We start from the raw sequence: 22,628 nt of genomic DNA, 5'->3' as shown, positions 1-22,628 counted from the left end.
TCTTGCGGAATGGGGGGAAGACAATGTGGCACAGGCAATCCAGAGGGGCTGCAGGTGCTGAATTTGTGGAGAAATCTTCCCTGTAGGAGGCTGAGAACTCACTTCTTGGGGAAGTTCAGGGATGGGGAGGATCTTTCGTGGCCTGGCTTTGGGAGTCCCAGATTAGGTGGGAAATGGGAGCTATGAATCTTCCTTTTTAAAGCTGATATCATGAGTGTGATTTTGCTTAGCTCTGAAAACTTAAATCTCAGGGCAGTGCTGACTCTTATCAGCTGGACTCGATGATCTTGGAGGTGTTTTCCAGCCTTAACAATTCTGATTCTGTGTCGAGGTTCCTCAGAAGTGGGGCTGTAGTGAGGGGTCCTTTAGCCCCACACGTGTGTCAGGGGAAGGGCTGCTCGGATGGAAAGGCTTTGTCACTTACCGGGAAGGTCAAGGCTTTTGGCACCGATTTGAAAAAAAACAAACAAGGTCTTGTTTCTGGTTACCCAACAGCTCCTTGCAGATAAGGAGGGTGGTTAACAAAGTGGTCAAGCTTGTGGCATGTTCTTGCAAGGTTTCCTTACCACTGGGTCTGGGTTCTTGGGGTGAAGAAACTGGCCAGAAAAACATCCTGTTGCTTCACTTGCCCGTGTGCCAACTTGCCCCTGCCTGCTTGGAAGTGGGAATGAGCAGGTCGGGCAGTGTCTGGGGATGAGGGGAGCATCATCCTGGTGTGGCTCTGAGGCTGGCACCCCGAGGGGTGTTGTGGGTGGAGGTGCTGGATGCTCTGACCTGGCAGAGCTTTGCCTGCTGGAGAAGGAACAGGGAGTGTTGACATCTGTGTCACACTGGGCTGTGTGTGACCTCAGCCATGCTCAAGCCTCTGCTAAAATCTCCAAAGTTAGAATCCAGAGGTGTCAGTCCCCTCTGGGCTGCCTCACTGCAGACCCAGCCCAGCTTGTCCCACCTTGGCTACCGTGTGCTTTGCCCTGGTGGCCAGCACCCCCCTGTGTTTGTTCCTGTCATCCCAGCCCCTGTAACTCACTCTGGTTTCCCTGCAGCCGCCACAATGCCGCTGTCCCAGAGCAGGGCTGGGCAGAGCCCGTGCAGCAGCAAGGCCTGCAGGAACCTCTTTGGCCCCGTGGACCACGAGCAGCTCCAGCTTGACTTTGAGGACAAGATAAGACAACAGCTGGAAGAAGCTCAGCAGCGCTGGAACTTCAACTTTGAGACAGAGACTCCCTTGGAAGGGCCGTTCAAGTGGGAGAGGATCCTTGTGGCTGAGCAGCCGCCCCAGGAGGTTCACAGCCTGGTCAGGGCTGTCATCAGCAGTGACAGCAGGAGCTCCTTGGCCCACAGGGTCCCCCCCAAGGACCACGTTGGCAGGATTTGCCCCGAGGAGTCTCAGCAGAGCTCGAAGGTCTACAAGGCTGGTTCCCTGCAGAGTTTGAAACGTGGGCAGACCACGATCAAAGGTGAGCACTGGGGGTTGGTGTCACTCCCCGGGGGCTTGGTGGCATTGATGTCATGGCAGGACAGACAGAGGGGACTTGGCTGCCAGAGCCCTGCCTGGCTCTTGGGCGTGGGGAGGGATTCCACCCTCTGTGGATCTCTCCTGGGGAAGCAGAGCCCATCCCCCAAGGGGATAAAAGGCCACCAGCTGGGTGCCCTTTGGCTGCTGGGGTTTGTGCAGGGGACTGGCATTGGGCCTCTGGGTTTTGTAGCTGAAGGTGTCCCCAAATTCATCACCTTCAGTTCCAATGGCCCGACCCAATCACAGAATCACAGAATATTAAGGAGTTGGAATGGGCCTCAAATATCATCTTTAAGGCCCCATGGGCAGGGACACCTCCCACTAGAGCAGGTTGCTCAGAGCCTTTATCCAACCTGCCTTTGATCATGTCTGGGGTTGGGGCATCCAGAACCTCCCTGGGCAACCTGTGCCAGTGTCTCACCTCCCTCACAGTGAAAAATTTCTTCCTATCCTCCATGGTCTGGGCCTGGAGTGGAGCTGCAGATCAGACAGCGACAAGAGATGATGCAGACTTCCAGCTCTGCTCTCCAGCAGCTTTGCGTGGGGGCTTTAGGGTGAATGCCACCTGGGCTGATTTTGGGGTGCCTCCCTGGGGACATCTTCCTGCCCTGCTGCTCCCAGCGGGCTGGAGACACTTCCCAACCCTTTCCTTCTTCCTTTCAGACTTCTACAGTGCCAAGAGGAGGATCGTCCCTGCCCGGCCCCGGCCGTGACTCGCTGGGGCAGCTCTGAGGCCGGGGTGAAGGAGGCTCCCCTGCCCTGTGCTGTGCTCATCTGTACCAAGCAATGTAGAGTCCGTAGTTCCCTATTTATGAATAGTTCTGGGGTCCTGAGGGACCTTCACTGTGTGCAATGTAGAGGAGGAGCCCCGTGGCGGGGCTGGAGGAGGACTGAGATGGGCCTGGTGGGACTGAGGCATTGCCCTGCCTGCAGAAGTGTCCTCTGCCCGGTGCCTGTGGCTCCAAACACCGTCCTTGTGCCATCCTGCTCTCCAGCTGTGGTCTGTCCCTTGCCTAGGGGCCGCTCCTGGGGGACACTTGTGTCCCAGCCACCTGGTGGCACCAGATACCTTTAAGGCAAGTCGCTGGTGTGGATTGCAGAGCCCTGGGACACCCTGGCTGCTGGCACATGGGGGTGGCCCTCTGTCCATGTGTGAGAGCAGAGGGATGTGGAGGCTGCTCCTTCCCACGGCTCTGGGGAGAGGAAGCTGTTCCCTGGACAGCCCTTCCTTGGGGTGACTCACTGGGAGCAGCCCCTGGGGACCAGCACTGCCCCTGGGAGGCTTTGGGACCCCTGCACTCTGCTGGCCCCAAATCCCACTTTGTCACCTTGTTGTTGGCTTGTTAGTGGTGCTGCTTGTGCCCGCATCCCTGCTTCCCTCGACACTGACACCACACTGGGGAGCCCCTGCTCTGCCTCTGTTGGGCTCCTCCAGGAAGAAGTCCTGCTCACCAGCAGGGATGATGCTGAAATAAGGAATTGTAGCTTGTTTTCCTGGACTTTTTCTCTTTTGGGGCTGGCAGGGAGAGGATCCTCACCTGGCTCTGCTCTGGGACCAAGGGGTGGCCTGGAGCAGAGGCTGCTCAGTTCCAGCACTGAAGGATGAGTCCCTGAGGGACTCAACACTGTCAGGTCTCGGCACTTTCATGGGGTTCATCTCCTGCTCTGCTGGATTTGGACCCAGGAAACTGGTGCAAGACGGTCCCAGGAAGGAAAGGGACAGGGTTGATCTCCCACCTTGCACCACAATGCACTTTGCTGTCGGTGAAGCTGCCAAGCTCCCAGCACTAAATGTTTATTTATATTTAAAAAAATGCTATTAAGTGTATGTGGGGAAAGGGGAAATACCTGTTTGTCTCTAAGAGTTAACTCTGAATAAACACTTGTGCAAAGGAGTTCTGGTTAATGTGGGTGATTGGGAGCAGGGTCTGGCTGGGGGAGGAGGGTGTTCCAGAGGCTTGGGATCCCTCTGGGGGTGCAGCCCTGAGCTGGGGTCTGCCTTTGTGAGGGCTAAGAGGGATAAAGCCTTGCCACAACCTCTGTGCTTGTCCCCATACCCTAGGGACAGTGGTCTGGTTCTGCCACCATGTCCCCAGCAGAAGCCAGTGCCACCCTGGGATGTCCCCGGAGGGCCCCTGTATGCCAGTGGCTCCTCTGTTGCCCCCATCAATCCCCCTTCCCCACGGTGACCCTCAGCACCCTGTGCAAGTGGCCATTAGCCACGGGCAAGCTGCTCCCTGTCCCCTTTAAAGGGTGCCCAAGCCACAAGGGTGACCCGTGCTGTGGGATGGGACACAAGGGCATGTGGTGGCACTGCTGCTGGAAACGTGCAGTGGCATTTCCTGGGTGGGACTGGGACCCCCTGGGAGTCAGGGCTGTCTCTACCACTGGCTGCTTCCTTGGAGGCTGAGCAAGGCTTGGATTCAGGTTCTGGTTAATGTGAGAAATCACCTGACTTGCAGAGGACCCAGATGGAAAGAAATGGCAATGAACAACCTCGTGTCATTGATCAGCTGAGGATCCCTGAAGCATCTGCCCGTCCCTGGAGTGTGGGGTGACATCTGTGCAGGCCCATGGCCCCTGACACACACTCAGCCTTTGAGCTGCTGACTCAAACCCTACAGCTTTAGCCCCTGTTATCTTTCCTCTTACATCAGTGCTCCCAAACCCCCCTGGCTGCTGCCAGCAGCTCCCCTCTGCTGTCACCTCCAGGAGCAGTAGCAATGAAGGAAATGAGCAATAGCAATGAGAAATGAATCAGTGAAACCTCCTTGTCCGTGTCTGTGGCTCTGGGGAGAGGCAGGGTCTGGCTCTGCTGTGCCAGAGGGACTTGGTCCAGGACTTGAGAGTCCCTGGGACACCCTTTGGGGCAGGAGATTCCCCAGCTTTGGGACACAAAACAGCGACGGGCTCCCAGCAGCTGGGGAATGGATGGAAACCACCCACTTTTGACTGAGGCTGTGTTTTGCTGCTCTTATCCCAGGCTGGCCTCAGCACAGAGCAGGGATACTGAGGGTCAAATCCCTACAGAGGAAGGGTCAGGTGCTTCCCTTCCCTTGTCCACATTCAATCCCCTTTCACTGACACCTTCCAGCATCTCATCGGGGTTGGATCATGCCTGGGTCGTGCCCTCCCTCCCAGGCTGAGCACAGTTCTCCTGCTGGAAGCACGATGCCAGAGTCTTGCTGGGCAGAGGGCACAACTCAAGCTCTCCCAGGGATATTTAGGATTTTCCCTTCAAAAGGGAAAAATTTTCTCCTCCAATCCTTGGGGAAAGCAAAGCCCAAATCCAGCCTTGTCTGAGCAGCAGCAAACACTGCAGAGGGCTGCAGGGAAGGGACACCCTGAGCCCCCCAGCCTGGCCAAGGAGATGCCTCAGTTTGGGGGGAGCAGCACCAGCTTTGCCCAGGGTGTGGAGAAGAACCAGCTGAGCTTTTAGCTGGCCCATAAATGCCCTGATGGAGCAGATGGACCTGAGCTGGCTGCTGCTTCGTTAGGTAAATCAGCAAATGAGCAGGGTGTGAGTGGTTCCCAGTGAGGGATTTCACCAATTTAGATGGGCAGAGAGTTGGGGCATCAGCTCCCACCCCACAGCTCCTGCCCTGGGAGTCTGGGCTCAGCTCTGCTGTAAGCCAGGGGATATTTGTTCCAGTTATGCTCTAGAGATAACAGAGTTTCCTTTTGCCTGAGTTCTCTTCACGCTTTGCAGTTAAAGAGCAGGAAAAATGCCTGTGGTCCATCTGATCTCCCTGTCCCCTCCTGAAGCAGAGTGTCTCCAGCCCATGGGCAGTCAGTGAGTTGGTGCTGAGTTTAAAGCCAGTTTTATAATTCAGGCAGGAGCCTTAAAAAAACATCAGGGAACAGCACAGGGGGGACATGGTCAAATTCTGGGGCCAAAGAGCCTCCACAGAGAGGATTTTCAGGTTGTTCTGTCTTTGGTAGAATGTTATAATCCAGGGGTTAGAGATAGTCTTGTATTTTGGGTTATTTGGAGTCTTAAAATAACATTTACTGTTTGTCTGCTGTTCTCCCACGCCAAACCCTTTCCCAGCTCGGGATCATTGCAAACCAGAACAGGACTTTGCTGCACTTCCAGTGGCACTCACAGTGCCTTTGCAGAGCTGCCCCGGGCTCTGGGGGCTTTGGGGCTTCTGGATGGGTCCTTCCCACACCCCACTTGCAACGCAGCAACAGGAAATGTGTGAGCACCGGCAGTTGAGTGTCAGAACGGAAAGTGCCTTGAGTAAGAGAGAGGACAGCAGCGGTGGCTCGGGCGCCCTCGGGGTGGGACCAGTGTCCCCTCTGTCCTGGGAGCCCCTGGTGTGCCCCAGCACTGAGAGCCCCTCTTGGCACCAGGGGAGGGTAAGTCTTGCTGCTCTGGGGATGGCTCGGGCATCGCCATGAGAAACAGAAAAGTAGGGAAATAGAAAGGAGGGAAATAGGGGGTTTTCTTGCTGTCGGTGACCCAAGGGGGCTTTTTTTGCTGCCTGTGAGGGACTGTGGCTGAGGGCCCTTTCTGAGGGCTGGGAGCAGCGCAGGGTGCTGTGGAGGGAGGCAGGACACTGGGAGCTGGTGATGCCATGGGAGGCCCTGCTTGGCTGGGGGGGGGGTCCACAATTCCCATCCCCATCCCATCCCATCCCATCCCAATCTCCTGCTTGTTCAGTGCTTCCATCATGCTGTGGGCTCAGCTCACCTGCCCTGGGGCTGGATCAGGTAACCAGGGGCTTTTCCACACCTTAAACAACCCCCTGCCCCCCAGAGCTCCCAATTCTGCTGTCTTAGAGTCTGCGACCACCAGAAAGGTGTTTGTGGTCCTATGGGACTCCAGCACTCCACAAGACCCTCTTGCTTTAAGGGGCTGGGGCTGGTTTAGGGCCCTGTTCCCATTTCTGGGATTTAGCAGGATCTGTTTCTCATGGCAAAAGGAAGGGGGCAGAGGCCTGGAGGAGCTCCCCAGGCTGGCAGTGCAGAGCTGGGCTCAGCACGGCCCCGGCTCTGCGTCACTGCTCCCCAGGCTGTGGTTTCCTTCCCTCGGGGCTTCAGCTTTGCCACACAAAGAGCAGCCTCCCTTGGGGATGGCATGATGGCTGTTGGTGACACAGCCACCCACCCAGGCTGGGGACACTGGGGACAGGGCACTGGGGGTCCCCAGCTCAGGCCCCACAAGCCTGGGCGAGCAGCAGCGTGATGGAAACCTTCCGGGGACTCATGGCCTCTGCCCGGAGGTGACTCACAGCTGTGAAAACCGGGGGAGGAATTTTAAAAGCTGCTGCTGAGCTCCGAGCAGGCAGGTGGAAGCAGCACGTCTCACTCAGACCTCCAGCATCACCTTGGCTGGTCCTTTGCTGGTGTCACCTCTTGCCTGTGTCACCTCCTGGGAGGCCCTTGCTGGTGTTGTGCATCCTCCACAGCTGGGGAAGAGCGTGGGGAGATTTGGGATGGGTGCTTGGCTGGTGGCAGGAGAAGCTGTTGAGCAGCTGGGAGCTGGGCTGGGAGCCTCAGGATGGCTGGGAACCGCTGGAATGGCTGGGAGCACCAGGATGGCTGGGAACCACTGGAATGGCTGGGAACCCCTGGGATGTCTGGCAGGAGCAGCCACTGCTGCTGCGGATCTCGGCTCCATTTGCACCGTGCAATCAGGAATAAGGGCTTCTCTTCCTGTTGCCAAACCCTCCTCAGCAATCCAAGCCCTTGACAGCACCAAAAGGAGTTTCCAGCTCGCTCCCTGTGCTCTGTGTGCCCCCAGGCTGGAGCAGAGGTGTCTGCCCAGGCCGGGGCCATGTCCGAGCGCCGGGCGGCCGCCAAGGGCCGGCGCTTGGGCTCCAGCCGGCGCAAGCAGCTCCGTGAGGGCTCCGGGGAGGGCCCAGCACCAGCGCCCAGCCCCGCTGAGGAGCCACCCTGGGCATCTGAGATAGTGCAGAGGGTGCAGCAGCTCCTCGGTGACAGGGACACGGCGCAGGCAGCAGTCGTCACCCGCTCAGACATGCAGGTGAGGATGGGGTTGTGTCCTGGGCTCCAGCACTGCTGGGGATGACTGGAGATGGTTCTTACCCTGGTTTGCTCTGGGTTTAGAAATTGCAGGAGGAAGGTTTGCCGTGCAGCAGGGAGGAGCTGGAGCTTGTGTTCGATGGGCTGGATGCTGCTGGCACCGGGCGCTTGGGCACAGAGGAGTTCACGGCTGGGCTCCGTAAGTGCTGACCCTGGACACAGTCCCGGGGCTCTCCTGGGGGAGATGAAATGCTGCTTTTGCTGTGTGGCACAGGATGAATCGCCCCCATGAGCAGCTCTCAGCCCTCGGCTCGGCTGGTGCGGGCTCCTGTTGTGCTGAAACGCTTTGTCGAAGTGGTGGAGGGGGAAGCGCTGGGGTTTGGGTTATGCTGCTGCCCTGCCTGGGCACTGAGGATTTGGGCTATCTGTCAGCAGGGCAGTTCCTGAGCTCCCAAAAAGCTGCCAGGGAGCACCGGCGGCGGAAGACGGCGTCGCGGAGGGTGAGGCTGGTGCTGCCCGGCGCGGCGCTGCCAGAGGGGGACAGCGAGGAGCGCAGACACTTCGCCGCCTTTATGGAGCAGCTGGGCACAGACAACCTCTCGGAGGAGTAAGTGCCCTGCCTGGCACCCATGGGTGTCCTGCAGGATGGGTAGAGGGGTAAGGCTTGGGGCAGGGAGCTCAGAGACGCCTTGGAGGTGCCTTTGGCCTGAGCGCAGGAGCAGGGTCACAGTGACCTGTCCTCACACACCTCAGAAAGGGAGTTAAGTGACATCTGGCCTGGCTTCGGGGTTTCGGGGGGATGCTCACCCCGAAACACCCCCGTCCCTGCAGACAGGAGATCTGGCAGCTCTGGGTGAAGCTCCGGCAGGACGAGCCCCAGCTGCTGGACAACCTGGAGGGTTTCCTGGCCAAGATGAGGCACCGCATCCAAGAAGCCAGGAGCGAGAAGGAGACTCTGGAGCTGACTCTGAACAAGTGAGTCACCCCAGGGACAGCGCCCAGGGATGGGACAGGAGGGACGGGGACAGGGATGGGGCCGTGCAGAGAAACCTGGGTGTTCTCAGCACGTCCAGCAGTGGTCGGAGCAGAGGTTTCGCTAATGTTTGGGGTCGGGCTCCCTCTACAGTCATGGATGGGATGGCAAAAGGGCCCGGCTCGGACTGCCGGCCACATCCGCGCTGGGTGACACCCGCCGGGCAAACCCTGCCCGGGGGTCCTGGGGACAGTGTGGGGGGTCCTGGGGGCAGTGTGGGGTCCCTGGGGACAATGTGGGGTCCTGGGGACAGTGTGTGGGCTCCTGGGACAGTGTGGGGGACCGGGGACAGTGTAGGCTCCCTGGGGCAATGTGGGGTCCCGGGGACAGTGTGGGGTCTCAGGGGCACTGTGGGGTCCCGGGGACAGTGTGGGGTCCGGGGCCCGCAGCCCCTGTAGCGGGCTCTCACACCCCTCCCCGGCCCTGCTGTCCCCACAGGCGTGTGGCCGAGCACGACAAGGACGTGCAGCAGCTCTGCGAGGTCCTGGAGCAGCAGATCCAGCAGGAACAGCTCCGGCTGCAGCAGCAGGTGGGTCCCTGGCTGCTCCTGTCCCCTTGCTGTCCGTGCCAGGGGACAAACCCGGCAGCCCAAAGCTTCTCGGCAGCTGCCGGTGGATGAGTGGGTGTCCCTGTGCCCCCAGAGCGTGTCCCGGAGCCAGCAGCAGGACGAGGAGCTGCAGCGAGTGCTGGAAGCCAGCGAGAGGGAGGTGCAGCGCTTGGTCACGGCGCAGACGGAGGTGGGCTGGACCCGACCCCCTTTGGTGTGCCAGGGGTCTCTGGGCTGTGCTGGAACAACCCCACGGCTGACCCCGCTGTGTCCCCACCAGCCCTGTCACACAGGACCCTCTACCCCACATTGCATCCCCACACTCCCCTCCACCCCCAGAGGACACAGGTTGAGTTTCCCACCCACCACCTTTGGGGGAAGGGGTTGTAATTCAGCCCCGGGTCTAGAGCAGTGGGTCTGGATTATAGTTTGGGGGGATTTTGGCGGGCTCTCAGTGTCCTGGTCGCCATCCCACAGCTGGAGCGACGCTGCCGCAGCATCCAGAGCTCCCAGCAAGTCACCAGCATGGAAAACCAGCAGCTGCAGGAGAGCAACCAGGCACTGGAGCAGCACCTGCAGCACCTGCACCAGCAGCTGCAGCAGACCCAGGGCCGCCTGAGGACCATGAGGAGGGCTACAGTGGTTTGGGAGCACACAGTGGAGCCCGGGTGAGCAGCTGGGTGACCATGTGTCACTCGTGTGTCCCCACGCTCATCATTTCCTCCTGGATGGGCCTCAGCCACCACGGTGCTTCAGTGCTCCCCGTGGTGCAGGTTAATCATGGTTTGGTGTGCAAAGCATCGGAGGAAAAAGCAGGACTGAATGTGTCCCTGCAGGGCAGTGCCAGAGAACGGGGGTGTCCTTCACCCAGAACGGCTCAACAGGACTGAAACAAGGATTGAGGGCTTTGCTGACCTGCTCTATCCCTACCCTGACAGCCCTGCTGCAGGGGTGGATGTGCTGAAGAGGAGGGAGTTCCCATTTTGACCCTTGTGCTCTGTGTTTGCAGGGACAGAGTGTTGGCAGAGTTACCCATCGAGGTGCCAGTGTCCCCACAGGTACTTCAGCTGGGTGTGTGGGGACAGGACAGGAGCTCCAGTCCTCTGTTTGGGACTGCAGAGGAGCTCAAGAGCACAGGGTGCTCCTGCAGCAGTGGCTCCCCTAAAAGCTCTCTCAAACGGGGCTGGTGCAGATGCTTGGGAAGGGAGGGGGTTGCAGCACCTTACTTCTGGTATCCCCAGGATTTTGGGTGGGCACAGCTGGCTACCTGCTGGAGAACTCCACATCCTTTCAGGTGGATTTTCTCCCTCACCAAGCATTTTCCTCTCTGCTCTTCCCACCCTGTTTCCTGCAGCTGAGTCCTGGGAAGAGCGAGAAGTTCCGCTCGGAGATGCGGATCAGGCTGGGATCCCAGAGCGGCGAGGGCAAAGCCAAGAGCACCCACCAAGTGTAAGGGGTCCTGCTGCTCCCCTGTGTGCCCCTGGGAGCTGGGGCTGAGCCCTCCCTGCACCCTGCCCAGGCAAACAATGATATTTTGTCCTTTGGGCACTCCTCTCCCACCCACTCATCTCTCACCCTGGAGCTCACCTCTCTTAACTCAGCTCATCACTGCCTTGGCTCAGGAACTTGCTCTACCTGGCTGAGAGTTGTCTTTTTCTGTCTGATAATGTCAATATGGGTACTGGGAAGAGGCCAGGATGCAGGCTTGGGTCTGCCTGCATCTGCTTCCTCCTTTCCCCTGCCCCTACTGCTGCCTGTGTGAAGTCCAAGTGCACCCAGAGGGGAAATAAAATCAGGTTTGGAGAGGGATGGGGTGATGCTGTAGATCAGAGACCCTCTGGGACTGACTGGGGATGGGAGGGAGCTGGGGCCTGACCTGAGAGCTGGTTCATTGCTCCTCTTTTCTGCCCTTTCCAGGGTTTGGGAAACGCTGCCAGCAGAAATACACATTTCAGGAGCCCCACGGAAAGCCAGCTCTGCAGAAGAGGACCCCTTCCCAGAACCTCTGAAAGAGGAAGGTGTCTCTGACCAAAGCTCTTTGCTAAGAGAGATGAATGATGCAATAGCAGCTCTGAGCAAACATCTGAAGGAACAGGCAGGAGGTGCACCCCCTGCCCTGGCAGACACTCCCTGGGACAATCCTGAGCCCCAAACGGGGCCAGAGGCAGCCACAGCCCATGGAACAACCCCTGGGGTCCTGCAGGAGACCCTCCCTGGCCATCACCAGCTGCTGGAAGGAGACGTGCAAGAGGGACCAGCCTCAGCTGAGCTTCCTGCTCTGGATGTGACACAGGCTGGTGCGTCCACAGGAGCTGGGCAGTGCACGGCTCAGGAGCCAGGGGCAGAGCAGGGAGAGAGCCCAGAGGAGGCCCAGAGGATGTTATTCCTGCAAGGAAAGGCTGCTGATGTGGAGGAGATGGTGCTAAATGTGGCTGAGCACCTGGGAGAGAGCCTGATGGAGGTGGAGGGAGCAGGGTGGCTGCAGGAAAAAGCTTGGGCAAAACCACAGCTCCTGGGAGAAGCTGAGGAAGTGGAGATAAGGCAGAGGGAAGATTTGGAGGCAGGTCTGGGGCCACCTGAGGCTGGGCAGGAAGGCACAGCAGTGGGACAGTGCCTTGGCATGGATGAGCAGCAGCCAGGCAGGACACTGGGGGAAAGTGGGCACGCCCCGGGCACGGCGCTGCAGGAACGGGCTGACCCTGGGAAACTGGAAACTGAGCTGGGAGAGCACCTGGAGCCAGAGCCACCATCCTGGGGTGAGGCACAAGTGGAAGCAGCCCATGGGGGTGGTGTCCCTGTGGTGACAGTGGCCCCTGGCCCAGGAATGCTGGATGAGGAGCATGCCAGGATGGAGGTGCAGCCCCGGGGAGACACCACGGACTCCAAAGTGCTGGAGGTGCTGCCAGCCCGAGCTGAGTGTGCAGGGAGCAGCAGAGCCAGGGGCGAGGAAGAGGAGGTGGAGGAAGCAGAGCCCGGGGAGGCAGAGCAGCAGCTGCAGGGTGAGTGTGCCAGGGGTGGTGAAGGGTGGAGAGGGAGCGTGGGTGCTCTGGAGCCACTGGCAGCGGCTGTGCCACAAATCCACAGCCAAGGAGGAGTGGGAACAGACCTGGAACTGATGGAGGCCCAGAGCAGCACCAACATGGAGCTGCTGGCTGAGGTGGAGGCGGATCTGCAGGTCTGGAAAGAGGCTGGATCCCCAGGGACACAGCAGGGAGGAGGTGTGGATCCAGGTGTGCAACTGGAGAAGGATAAACCAGAGGCAGGGCTGGGAGAAGAAATGGGGGCTGCTCCAGTGCACAGTGAGGGTCCTTCCTCAGCAGAAACACCTGTGGGCAGCACAGACTTGTGTGGGCTCTTCCCAGTTAAGTCTCAGGCACTGGAACTGGTAGAGGCAGACCTGCAGCTCTGTGAGGGTCTCAGCCCAGAAACCCCCCAGGGAGGGAAGGGGCCAAGAGCTGTTCAGATTGAGGAGGATGAGGAAGAGGATGGGGCACAAGGGCAGGGTGAGCAGGGGCTGCCACATGAGCCTGTGCTTCATCTGCAGGGAGCAGGGGTCTCCCAGGGAGAGGGGGCTGGTGAAGACAGGCAAGCACAGGAAGAGGCTGAAAGCCTGGACACAGAGGAAGATCAGAGCAGTGGTGCCAATGTGGAACTGATTGCAGAGGGGGATGAGCTCACACTGACCCCAGGAGAGAGCACAGAGACAGATCTGCAGCCCTTGGGTGAGGCTGGATCCCCAGGGACAGAGCAGGGAGGGAGTGTGGATTCAGAGATGGATCTCCTGGATCAGGGGGATAAAGAAGAGTTTTTACAAAGGGAGGCAGAGGATGCCCAAGAAGATACGATGTCCCATGAGGGTCTCATGGCAGGGGCTCCATGGGGAGGGGAGGGTGAAAGAGCTGTTCAGCTGGAGGAGGAGGAGGCCCAAGGGCAGGGTGAGCAGGGGCTGCCTCAGGAGCCTGTGCTTCATCTGCAGGGATCAGGAGATGGAAATGGTGCAGGGACTGGTGAAGACATGCAAGCACAGGAAGAGGCTGAAAGCCTGGACACAGAGGAAGATGAGAGCAGGGGTGCCAATGTGGAGCTGATTGCAGAGGAGGATGAGCTCAGACTGACCCCAGGAGGGAGCACAGAGAGAGATCTGCAGCCCTTGGGTGAGGCTGGATCCCCAGGGACAGAGCAGGGAGGGAGTGTGGATTCAGAGGTGCATACCCTGGACCAGGTTCATAAAGCAGAGTTAGTGCAAGGGGAGGCAGAGGATGCCCAGGAAGACACGCAGCTGTCAGAGGGTCTCACCTCCAGAGTCCCATGGGAAGGAGAAATTGGAACAAATGCTCAGATTGAGGAGAAGGATGATGGGGTCCAAGGGCAGGGTGAGCATGGGCTGCCACAGGAGCCTGTGCTTAATCTGCAGGGAGCAGGGGTCTCCCAGGGAGAGGGGGCTGGTGAAGACAGGCAAGCACAGGAAGAGGCTGAAAGCCTGGACACAGAGGAAGATGAGAGCAGGGGTGCCAATGTGGAGCTGATTGCAGAGGGGGATGAGCTCAGACTGACCCCAGGAGAGAGCACAGAGGCAATTCTGCAGCCCTTGGGTGAGGCTGGATCCCCAGGGACAGAGCAGGGAGGGAGTGTGGATTCAGAGGTGCAGCCCCTGGACCAGGAGGATAAAGAAGAGTTTTTACAAAGGGAGGCAGAGGATGCCCAGGAAGACACGCAGCTGTCAGAGGGTCTCACCTCCAGAGTCCCATGGGAAGGAGAAATTGGAACAAATGCTCAGATTGAGGAGAAGGATGATAGGGCACAAGGGCAGGGTGAGCAGGGGCTGCCTCAGGAGCCTGTGCTTCATCTGCAGGGATCAGGAGATGGAAATGGTGCAGGGACTGGTGAAGACATGCAAGCACAGGAAGAGGCTGAAAGCCTGGACACAGAGGAAGATGAGAGCAGGGGTGCCAATGTGGAGCTGATTGCAGAGGAGGATGAGCTCAGACTGACCCCAGGAGGGAGCACAGAGAGAGATCTGCAGCCCTTGGGTGAGGCTGGATCCCCAGGGACAGAGCAGGGAGGGAGTGTGGATTCAGAGGTGCATCTCCTGGACCAGGAGGATAAAGAAGAGTTTTTACAAAGGGAGGCAGAGGATGCCCAACAAGATACGATGTCCCATGGGAGTCTCATGGCAGGGGCTCCATGGGGAGGGGAGGGTGAAAGAGCTGTTCAGCTGGAGGAGGAGGAGGCCCAAGGACAGGGTGAGCAGGAGCTGCCACAGGAGCCAGTGCCTCATTCCAGTGGAGTGACTCTGGATCGGGGAGAGGTCAGTGGTGCTGGTCTACAACCAGGGGAAGAGGCTGAAAGCCTGGACACTACTGAGCACCAGAGCAGTGGTGCCAATGTGGAGCTGATTGCAGGGGGGGATGAGCTCAGTTCAGCCTCAGCAGAAAGCACTGAGGCAGATCTGCAGCTCTTGAGCCAGGCTGACTCCATGGGGATAGGGCAGGGAGGGAGTGCAGATTCAGAAATGTGTCCCCTGGATCAGAATGAGGAGGATGAGAAGGATGGGGTACAAGTGCAAGGTGAGAATGGGCAGCCACAGGAGTCTGTGTTTGGTCCAGTCAGATCACGAGGCCCACAGGGAGAGGAGGCTGGTGCAGGAATCCGGCCACAGTTGGATGCTGAAAGTCTGGACACACTGGGGGCCCAGAGCACTGATGCTGATGTGCAGCAGTTCACAGATCAGCAGAAGGCCAAATCAGGCTCAGGAGGGAGCACGGAGGCAGATCTGACACCTCTGGGTGTAGCTGGGATGTGGGAAGGGCAGCAGAGCCCCACTCCAGGTTTGGAGGCAGTTCTGGGTCCATCTCCCACTGCAAACCCATGGGAAGGAGCTGCTGCTGCAGATCTGCCCACTCCAGCTGAGGCTGCTTTGTGTCCCGAGCCTGTCACTGCTGCACAGGGCTCTGGTCTGGAAGCAAAATTAGAAGCAGGCATTGGTCCTGAGGGGCAGATTCTGGAGACACAGGAATTACTGCAGGGAGAGAGGGCTCCTGCAGAGGGGAAGCCTCTGGATGGAGCTCACAGTCTGGAGGTGGCACAGGAAGAGAGGCTGGAGGCAGGGGCAAGGAGTGGAGTGAAAACTCAGGGTCTAGCACTAAACCTGGGCCATGATGACGCTGTGTTGGCCTCCCTGGTCTCCGAGGTGCCGTTACAAATCAGCCCCCTAAAGCTGGAAACGATGATGCAGGAGGATGTTCTCATTCCAGATGTGTGGCGGCTTTGTGCTCCGGGACAGGCAGCCCAAAGGGAGCTCCAGAAGCAGGTTTCAGCACAGGGACATGAGGGGAGGCCTCACACAGTGACCCAACAGCCAGAGAGGCAGACACCACCCACGGTGGGAGCGGAGCACACGGCTGCTGGACCTGCTGAGGGTACAATGCCACCAGCATCAACACTGCACACCACAGCTCAACCAGAACATGCTGGGAGTGATCAGCTGGGGATGGTCCTCAGAGATAATTCACTGGGGCGAAGGCAGCTCTTGGGAGAAGAGAGCAAAGACTTTGGTGTTGGTCAACAAAAGAAGATTGGTCAGAAAATGAGCCAGGAAGGCGAGCCCAGCCCAGGAGAGCCAGGGGCTGTGACTGCAGCTGGGGCAGGAGCTGCCCTAAGGGGTTGTCCTAAAGCTCCCCTGGACCCAGATCACCTCTACAATGTGCTGTTTGTTGGGGACTCCCACGTGGGCAAGACGTCGTTCCTGTACCGTTTGCACGCCGACACCTTCAACCCCCACCTGGCTGCCACAGTGGGTAGGTGTGCTCCTCGCTTGGATCACGGCTGCAATCCCCTTCCCTCCACCCCACAATCCCCTTCCCTCCACCCCACAAGCTGCTGGAGGTCATCACGTGCCTGTTACAGCTCATGCCAAGTGTGTTGTACCAGTCCCCAGGGGCCAACCAGAACCACCAAGTCCCCACGCCTGGATGCTCCTGGGCAGGAAATGCTGCTCCTCTCTGTCCTTCCTTGGGCACCAGCGACAGTGGCCCAGTGGTTTTCTCTCTGCTTTGCCTTTCAGCTCAATTCTCCTCTCTTCACCAACATGGTTTTATTGATCATGAGATGAGAGACATTCCCAAAATCCAGCGATCGAACATCTAAAAGCCAGAGGTTCACTTGGGACCAGCCCCTGGAGCTGCTGCCTCAGACCACCCTGCACCATGTTTCTTCTCCAACCATCTTCTGTCACAGGGCAGAACTCCAAAGTATCAAAATATCCTCTTTTGTGTCTTCCAGGGCTGGATTATCAGATCAAAAACCTCGTCGTGGATAACAAGTGCTTTGCTCTCCGCCTGTGGGACTCAGCTGGTCAGGAAAGGTGAGGTGCTGTGCTGCTCAAGGACACAACCTGGGATTTTCCCCTGTAGTTTAGGGGCAATGAATATTCTTGTCTTTGCTAAGCAAAGGTGAGGTTGCTCAAGGAGGGACTCTGTACAGTATGTGATCTGATAAAGCATAATAAAGAAAGTAATTAAGATAAAACTGGCACTCAGGCTGTTCCTATTGCCCCCGCCATCAGGACAAGAGCCAGATCTGGGACTTGCCTGTTTTACAGACCTGCAGTCCCACCTTTCCCGCTAGGATTTCCCACCACTCCTAGGCAGAACCTCCTTAGAGCATCCTGGTGATCCGCCCCAAATGCCCGCAGGTACCGCAGCGTGACCAAGCAGTTTTTCCGGAAGGCGGACGGGGTGGTGCTGATGTACGACATCACCTCCGAGTACTCCTTCTCCGACGTGCGCTACTGGCTCAGCTGCATCCAGGTGGGGGAGATACCGAGCTCCTGGGGCTGACAGGAGTGGCCAAGCCCTTTGGAAAGGGTCACTCTGCATTGCTTTCATGATAAAATCATTTTTTTCCTGGAGGATTTAAGTCAGATACAGACGATTTTCACACGTTGGCGGTGTTTCCCAGAGTAATTTAGTGATAGCAATAGTAATATTATTAACAGATATATTCAATCTATTAATATTTATATTATATAATATTACATTTAATATATAATTAATATAAACAAACAAATAATATTAACAGAATAGTAATTTAGGTAATAGCCCCACCAGTAGGGTAATGATCAACTCTTTAAACAATTAAAAAACTACTGCAAAGGAATGGAAAATGTTGCTTTTACATCAAGAATAGTCCACTTTGAGTCCTGGGGAATGGGAGGTGATTGAAGACTTATTAAAAACTTCCTTTCAGAGATTTCCAGTTGACACAAAGCCAGTGTTTAAAAATGCTGGAACAAAATAGGATATTGCCTTGCTTGGTGCCTGTAAATCCCAGCCAGAGCACCTTCAGAGGGCACTTCAGCACAAAGTGAATTCATTGCAAGTGTAACTCATCCAATGCTCTGTCCTGTTAATAGACATGGGCAGATGATTAAAGGAAAAAAAGAAAAAAAAAAGTAATTTCTTAAATGTTATTGAACTTATTTAAGAATTTAAAGTTTCATTATTAACCCAAATCCATGGATGCCAGTCATGGTGTTCCAGGATGTGTGTAGACAGTGTGGCCAGCTGGGATTCAAGGAAGATTTTGAAGCTGTCCTGATCTTCCCTTCTTTCTCACTCAGGAAGGAGCAGAGGATGGAGTTGCAGTTCTGCTCCTTGGGAACAAAACCGACTGTGCTGCCCAGAGACAGGTCCCTACCAAGGAGGGTGAATGCCTGGCCAAGGTAGGTGCTGGTAAAGCCACCCAAGTGAGGCAGGGACAGCTCAGGATGGACACCACCAGCCTGAGGAGCTGGAGAAAGGGGAAAGCCCCTTAATTTACCCCCCATGCATCAGTGGTTGACAAAATGTTCTCTGAACCCATCTCTCACCCTTCCCCGTTGTTGCTTTCCCTTTGCTACTTTAATTTTGCCTCAGCACCAGTAAATTGGTTTATTGAACTAGATTTGGAGTAAATCAAAACTAGATTTGGAGTAAATCAAAACATTTTCAGCTCCACTTATCTTTGCTGCGAAGTGTTGAGTATCTGCCCAGCATCATAAAAATAATAAACTCATGGAGTACTATCCTGGTTTAAAGATACTGAAATGATCCAAGTTTGATTAGTCTCTTCAAATATGGATGGCTAATAAAAATTAGGTGAGGAGAATGAGGAAAATCTCACCTTTGCTGACTTAATTTTAAAGTTTATGGGATTTGACCCAGAATACATGGACCAGTTTTACAAATGAAGATGAGGGATAGGTGCTTATTTTCCCAAACTGGTAGGAATCAAAAGATTTTGGAACATCTAGTTGTGCCTCTCTCTGTGTTTGCTCCCAAAACCAGAAGGCATGACAAATTTTTGTCTGCACAGTTAGCCTTTTCCTTGGTATTAAAAGCTGGTGTCGTAGCAACCAGAAAATGTGGATTTCACCCTTATGTTCCAGTAAATAAGTTATTGAGTTATTTGTTTCCTTGAGTTATTCCTGTTTCCCCTTGACTGAGACTGTCCCATAGCTATTTATTACCACATGAAGCTATTCCAGTGCAAGAACATTACATTTCTATTTGGGCTCTGTGTCTTCCAGGAGCATCAGCTCATGTTTTATGAGTGCAGCGCTGCCTCGGGCCACAACGTCTTCGAGTCCATGGTCAGCTTTGTCAGGTGAGCTGTGTGCTTGGGTTTTTCCTCCAGCTGTCCTCAGTTTCATGGGCTCCCTCCCTGCTTTTTTAACTCCAGATGTTGTGATGTCACCGTCACCAAAGACTCCATGCCCAAATGTCAGGGGAAAGTCAGGGCAGCACATGCTGGGATGAGCACTTAGCACTGCCCTAACTTGTCTCCTGAACAACCAGCATTGCAAGGAGGTGAATAAAACCCTTTTGGGGATGCTGCTGATTTCTCCCTGGCTTGATTGAGACAGCTTCTGTCTGTGATTTGATTTAGGTTGGACTTTTTAGCAGCATCCACAGCTCTCGGATCACGTGGAACTGGAAGGATCCTGACTCCTTTCAGCCATGCTGAGCCTCTTGTACCAAGGCTTCTCAAGTCAGACAGCACAGCAATATAAAATATGAGGGAAATACCCAGCTAATTTGCTTTCTTTTCTCCCAGGTTGCTCAAAGTTCGTGAAGATGAATTGAAAAATAAGGCAGAAGAGGTACCAAAGGCACCCCAGATGAAAAAGGGCTGCTGCTGGTGATGGACAGATAGGCCTCACACTGACCTGAAAATGCACCAACAGCCAGAAAAGCATAAAAACAGTCCTTGGACACCTTCTCCTTTCCTGTGTGTCTTTCTTGCCCCGTCTTCCTTGGATGCTGAGAGCAAAAGCTGCTGTGGGGTATCCCCGGCCATTACCCCTGAGCACACCAGCCCTCCAAAACACTTCTCAGGGAACATGACTACTTTCTTTTGGAGACCAAAAACAGGCCAAGAAAAGAGGCAGAAAGGGAACCTAGCTGGGTGTAAGATGCTGCAACAATACTGGAAGCAGCAGAGAGTATCCCAAGCCTTGGGATAGATTAAAGGAAAACCTGAAGCCATCCAAATGTATAAAAGAAGGGGGTTTAGTGCTGTTGGTGTTCTGGGCTGTGGGGACTTCTGCTCTGGCCTTGCAATCTGACTGGCTTTATCAGGAACAATGAGATATTCAATATATTCTAAATGCACTTAAATCTCTCCAATGAGACAAGGTAAAGCTAATTTTTCCTTTTCCTGGTTAATCCTGCCAGTGAGCAGTGATGGGGCTTGACAGAAACTACTGAATGTTTTGCTCAAAATAAATTCAAAAGCCCCAAGAGCACGCCCAGGATAAGGAGAAGATAAATGCTTGCAAGAGTTTTTTTGGGTTTTTTTGTGTTGTCCCCAGAGCAGAATTCTTGACTCTTGCAGCAAATCTCAGGCTGGGCAGAGAAGAACGAGCTGCTGCATCCTGCCCTTGTGCTCTTTGTGAAGCACTGAATTGGTTTTAAATCCAGCTTGAAAAATCTAAATAAATATGCCACAGTTTCAAGGGTTTTTAAAAATCTTTTTACAGCTTGATTGAACTATATTTTTGCAGAAAAAAAGGACACACAGACTAAATAAATAAGAATACAAGTGCTGTATTTTATATGTCCTATGTGAATTCCCAGCAGTTCCAAGTGTATTTAAAGACTGTGCTTATGTGCAGAGTTTGGGGAAATAATTCTGCCTACTTGAGTTTGCTTTTTGTTGACATTATTATTTATATGTACATAATGGCAAAGCACAATAGAAGCCAGTTTGTGCTTTAGAAAAATAAAGTGACAACAGGAGTTGGGCTTCCAGCAACACTTTATAGTTTCATATATAATTATATATAATATATATATCAGCTTCACCAGCCAGGGATCAACTTTGCAGTGAGCATGGAATTTCGGAGTCTTTTAGGGATGATTTATTTCTCCTGCACACCCCAATTTATCACTCCAGTACCTCTGTACCCTAAGTCTCCATCCCTGTGTCTCCCCCCAGCCTACCTCAAGTCATTTTCCTTTGGCCCCATCATTAAAACACTTTATTTTCCTAATGCAATATATTTAATGATCCCATTCCCTGTCCATCCCTTTTTACTGTATTTCTTTATTCAGTATTTTTAGTGATGGAGCAGCTCCTCAGGAAGGATTTATGTGGCTCAGCTCAGAGCTGTGCCTGGGTTTGGTATTTGGGGATACCTGGAATGGCTTTTTCCCATTGTTTGGGACCCACTTTACTATTTCTTCTTTTATTTAAAAATAATATAAATCCAAGTGTACTTTGTAAATTTGATCCATAAGAAGAGAAGCACCATTTCAGCCTGATTAACCCAAAAAACTTCTTTCTACTGGGTCTGTAGCACTTCCCCACGTAAAGCCACCCATCAGATCAGCTTTTCCTTTTGCCTAAAAATGCTGGGATTGCACATGGAAGATGCTGCTTGGCCGAGTGGCAGCAGGATTGTGCAAGAAACCGTTTTGTTTAATTCCAAAATGAAGAGTTGAGGCCGCGGAGGCTGAATTTTCCCATTAGATGGCAGCAGCTGCAGCAATTCATCCCCACTGCACTATTGCTGCGGCAGGGAAGGACCAGGGAGCTCGAACAGGGCCCAAAGCGGGAGCTGAAAAACAAAAGGCTTCCCAGAACAGCAGGAAGAAAGAAAAGTCTATCTTATTCCCCCGGAAATCATCTCTAGAAAAAAGGATGGAATTTGTGCCCAAAGCATGAGTTACTCCACTCCAAACCTCCCTGCCAAACTTGGAAATGAATTTTTCATTGCCAGGCGAGAAGAAACACCGGGCAGGCAATAAATCACACTGGAAAACATGGGCAGCATGTTTCACTTGAAAGCATTTTTCACCTTTAATAATTCACATCCCAGGAAACATTCCCACTCTGGGATCAAAGGCACCGCTCTTTTGCAAGCCATTAAACGCCTGCACGAGTATTTGGAGGAGGATCAAGGCCTGGGATATTAATAGCAAGAGGGAAATGCATACTTGTTTGGACCACAGGATGTTTTGGGGTTTTTTTTAAATCAGGTGTTTTCCTTTCAAGCTGTTTGAAATTCCTCAAGGCGCTCCTCAAGAATTAGAGGAGCTGCCTCAGCCAAGCCAAGATTGGGAAGGTCTCAGATGGATAGCAGCCCAAAGTCAGTGGGCATTTACCACCATCCTGCTTGGATGAATCCACCTTGGAAGCTGAGAACCCACACGAGCTTCTGACAAGTTAGAACAAATCTTCAACCACAGCTCTCTGTGCCCCAGCCACGGGATTTGGGTTTTTCCCAGGAGTGTCTCCCAGTATTTCACCCCATTCCCCTGGAAAGGCAGTAAAATTGAGATGAGGAGACAATCCCCGGGCTGGGATTGACAGGGCAGGAAACCCAAACCTGAGTAGAGAGGAAGTTCTTTTTCTTGCAACATTTAATTCACCTGCAGGAAGTTGTTGTGCCCGAGAATTTAAACAAGGCTGAAATTTCAACAAAGTTGTTCTAAAGGGACCTGGTCTAGTGGAACAGGGGGAGTGGAATGAGATCTTTAAAGTTCTTCCGACCCAAACTGTTCTAGGACTCTATGAAAAGGCATCAGAGAGATACCAAAAACACCCATCACACCTACAATCAAGGGCTGACTGAAAATATGTTTAATTGCAGTTAAGGACTGAAGCTGATATCTGAGAGTAGAGCAAGGCTGGGACCCCTGGCTCCTGTATTCTCCCAAGCATGAAAAATTCCAGGGGTGCCTCCAGGGACCTTCCCTTGCCCCATCTCCAGCCCTTTACTCCTCGAAGCCTTTCCCACAATTTTTAGGGCTTTCCCACATTTTTTTTTGGGTCAACTGTGTGCTCAGTGCTTGTCACTTGACCTGTGGGAATGGGCACCCATGTCCCCTGCAGGACTGGGGATAAGTGGGGTTCAAAGGGACACTGTGTGGGTCTCCCAGGAGATGCTGGAGGGTCTGTGGGGTGATACTGGGGACTAATGGGGTGCTGGGGGGTGGAGGGAGGTGTTAGGGATGTGGTGGGATGTGGCTGTGAAAGATTTTGGGGTTTCTGGAGGG

The 22,628-nt window shown here is 54.6% G+C and overlaps 2 protein-coding genes across 6 annotated transcripts; both read left to right on the top strand.

The window, feature by feature from the left end:
- Positions 1-1,043: 1,043 nt before the first annotated feature.
- CDKN1A (cyclin dependent kinase inhibitor 1A) lies at positions 1,044-3,411 on the top strand. The gene is made up of 2 exons (XM_066335611.1): positions 1,044-1,457; positions 2,180-3,411. The coding sequence occupies exons 1-2, from the start codon at positions 1,052-1,054 to the stop codon at positions 2,227-2,229; spliced, it is 456 nt and encodes a 151-aa protein (XP_066191708.1). The 5' UTR covers positions 1,044-1,051; the 3' UTR covers positions 2,230-3,411.
- Positions 3,412-3,847: 436 nt separating this feature from the next.
- RAB44 (RAB44, member RAS oncogene family) lies at positions 3,848-20,364 on the top strand. Of its 5 annotated transcripts, XM_066335608.1 has the most exons (18): positions 3,848-5,878; positions 7,266-7,508; positions 7,592-7,706; positions 7,943-8,114; positions 8,339-8,482; positions 8,979-9,069; positions 9,182-9,277; positions 9,565-9,755; positions 10,097-10,145; positions 10,280-10,336; positions 10,442-10,536; positions 11,005-12,086; positions 15,342-15,884; positions 16,369-16,450; positions 16,781-16,895; positions 17,708-17,809; positions 18,656-18,732; positions 19,183-20,364. In XM_066335608.1, exons 1-18 carry the CDS (start codon positions 5,672-5,674, stop codon positions 19,268-19,270), a joined length of 3,549 nt encoding a protein of 1,182 aa, XP_066191705.1. In that variant the 5' UTR covers positions 3,848-5,671; the 3' UTR covers positions 19,271-20,364. The 5 variants fall into 5 exon arrangements, with proteins under 5 accessions (XP_066191705.1, XP_066191707.1, XP_066191706.1 ...); XM_066335610.1 differs by lacking the exon at positions 10,280-10,336 and having other exon boundaries at positions 11,005-11,384; XM_066335609.1 differs by lacking the exon at positions 10,280-10,336.
- Positions 20,365-22,628: the final 2,264 nt, after the last annotated feature.

Source organism: Sylvia atricapilla, chromosome 25, assembly GCF_009819655.1.
Source record: "Sylvia atricapilla isolate bSylAtr1 chromosome 25, bSylAtr1.pri, whole genome shotgun sequence".
In the NCBI taxonomy this organism is placed as follows: Eukaryota; Metazoa; Chordata; class Aves; order Passeriformes; family Sylviidae; genus Sylvia; species Sylvia atricapilla.
This window is presented reverse-complemented; position numbering and strand designations above follow the sequence as displayed.

What these genes read in the sequence shown, in the direction of transcription:
- CDKN1A (XM_066335611.1), top strand. Translation starts at nt 1,052, where the DNA reads ATGCCGCTGTCCCAGAGCAGGGCTGGGCAGAGCCCGTGCAGCAGCAAG. An exon ending in TGGGCAGACCACGATCAAAG is followed by an intron (nt 1,458 to 2,179) that starts GTGAGCACTGGG and finishes TCTTCCTTTCAG; the next exon opens with ACTTCTACAGTGCCAAGAGG.
- RAB44 (XM_066335606.1), top strand. Translation starts at nt 12,203, where the DNA reads ATGGAGGCCCAGAGCAGCACCAACATGGAGCTGCTGGCTGAGGTGGAG. An exon ending in GACTCAGCTGGTCAGGAAAG is followed by an intron (nt 16,451 to 16,780) that starts GTGAGGTGCTGT and finishes AAATGCCCGCAG; the next exon opens with GTACCGCAGCGTGACCAAGC. An exon ending in AGGGTGAATGCCTGGCCAAG is followed by an intron (nt 17,810 to 18,655) that starts GTAGGTGCTGGT and finishes TGTGTCTTCCAG; the next exon opens with GAGCATCAGCTCATGTTTTA.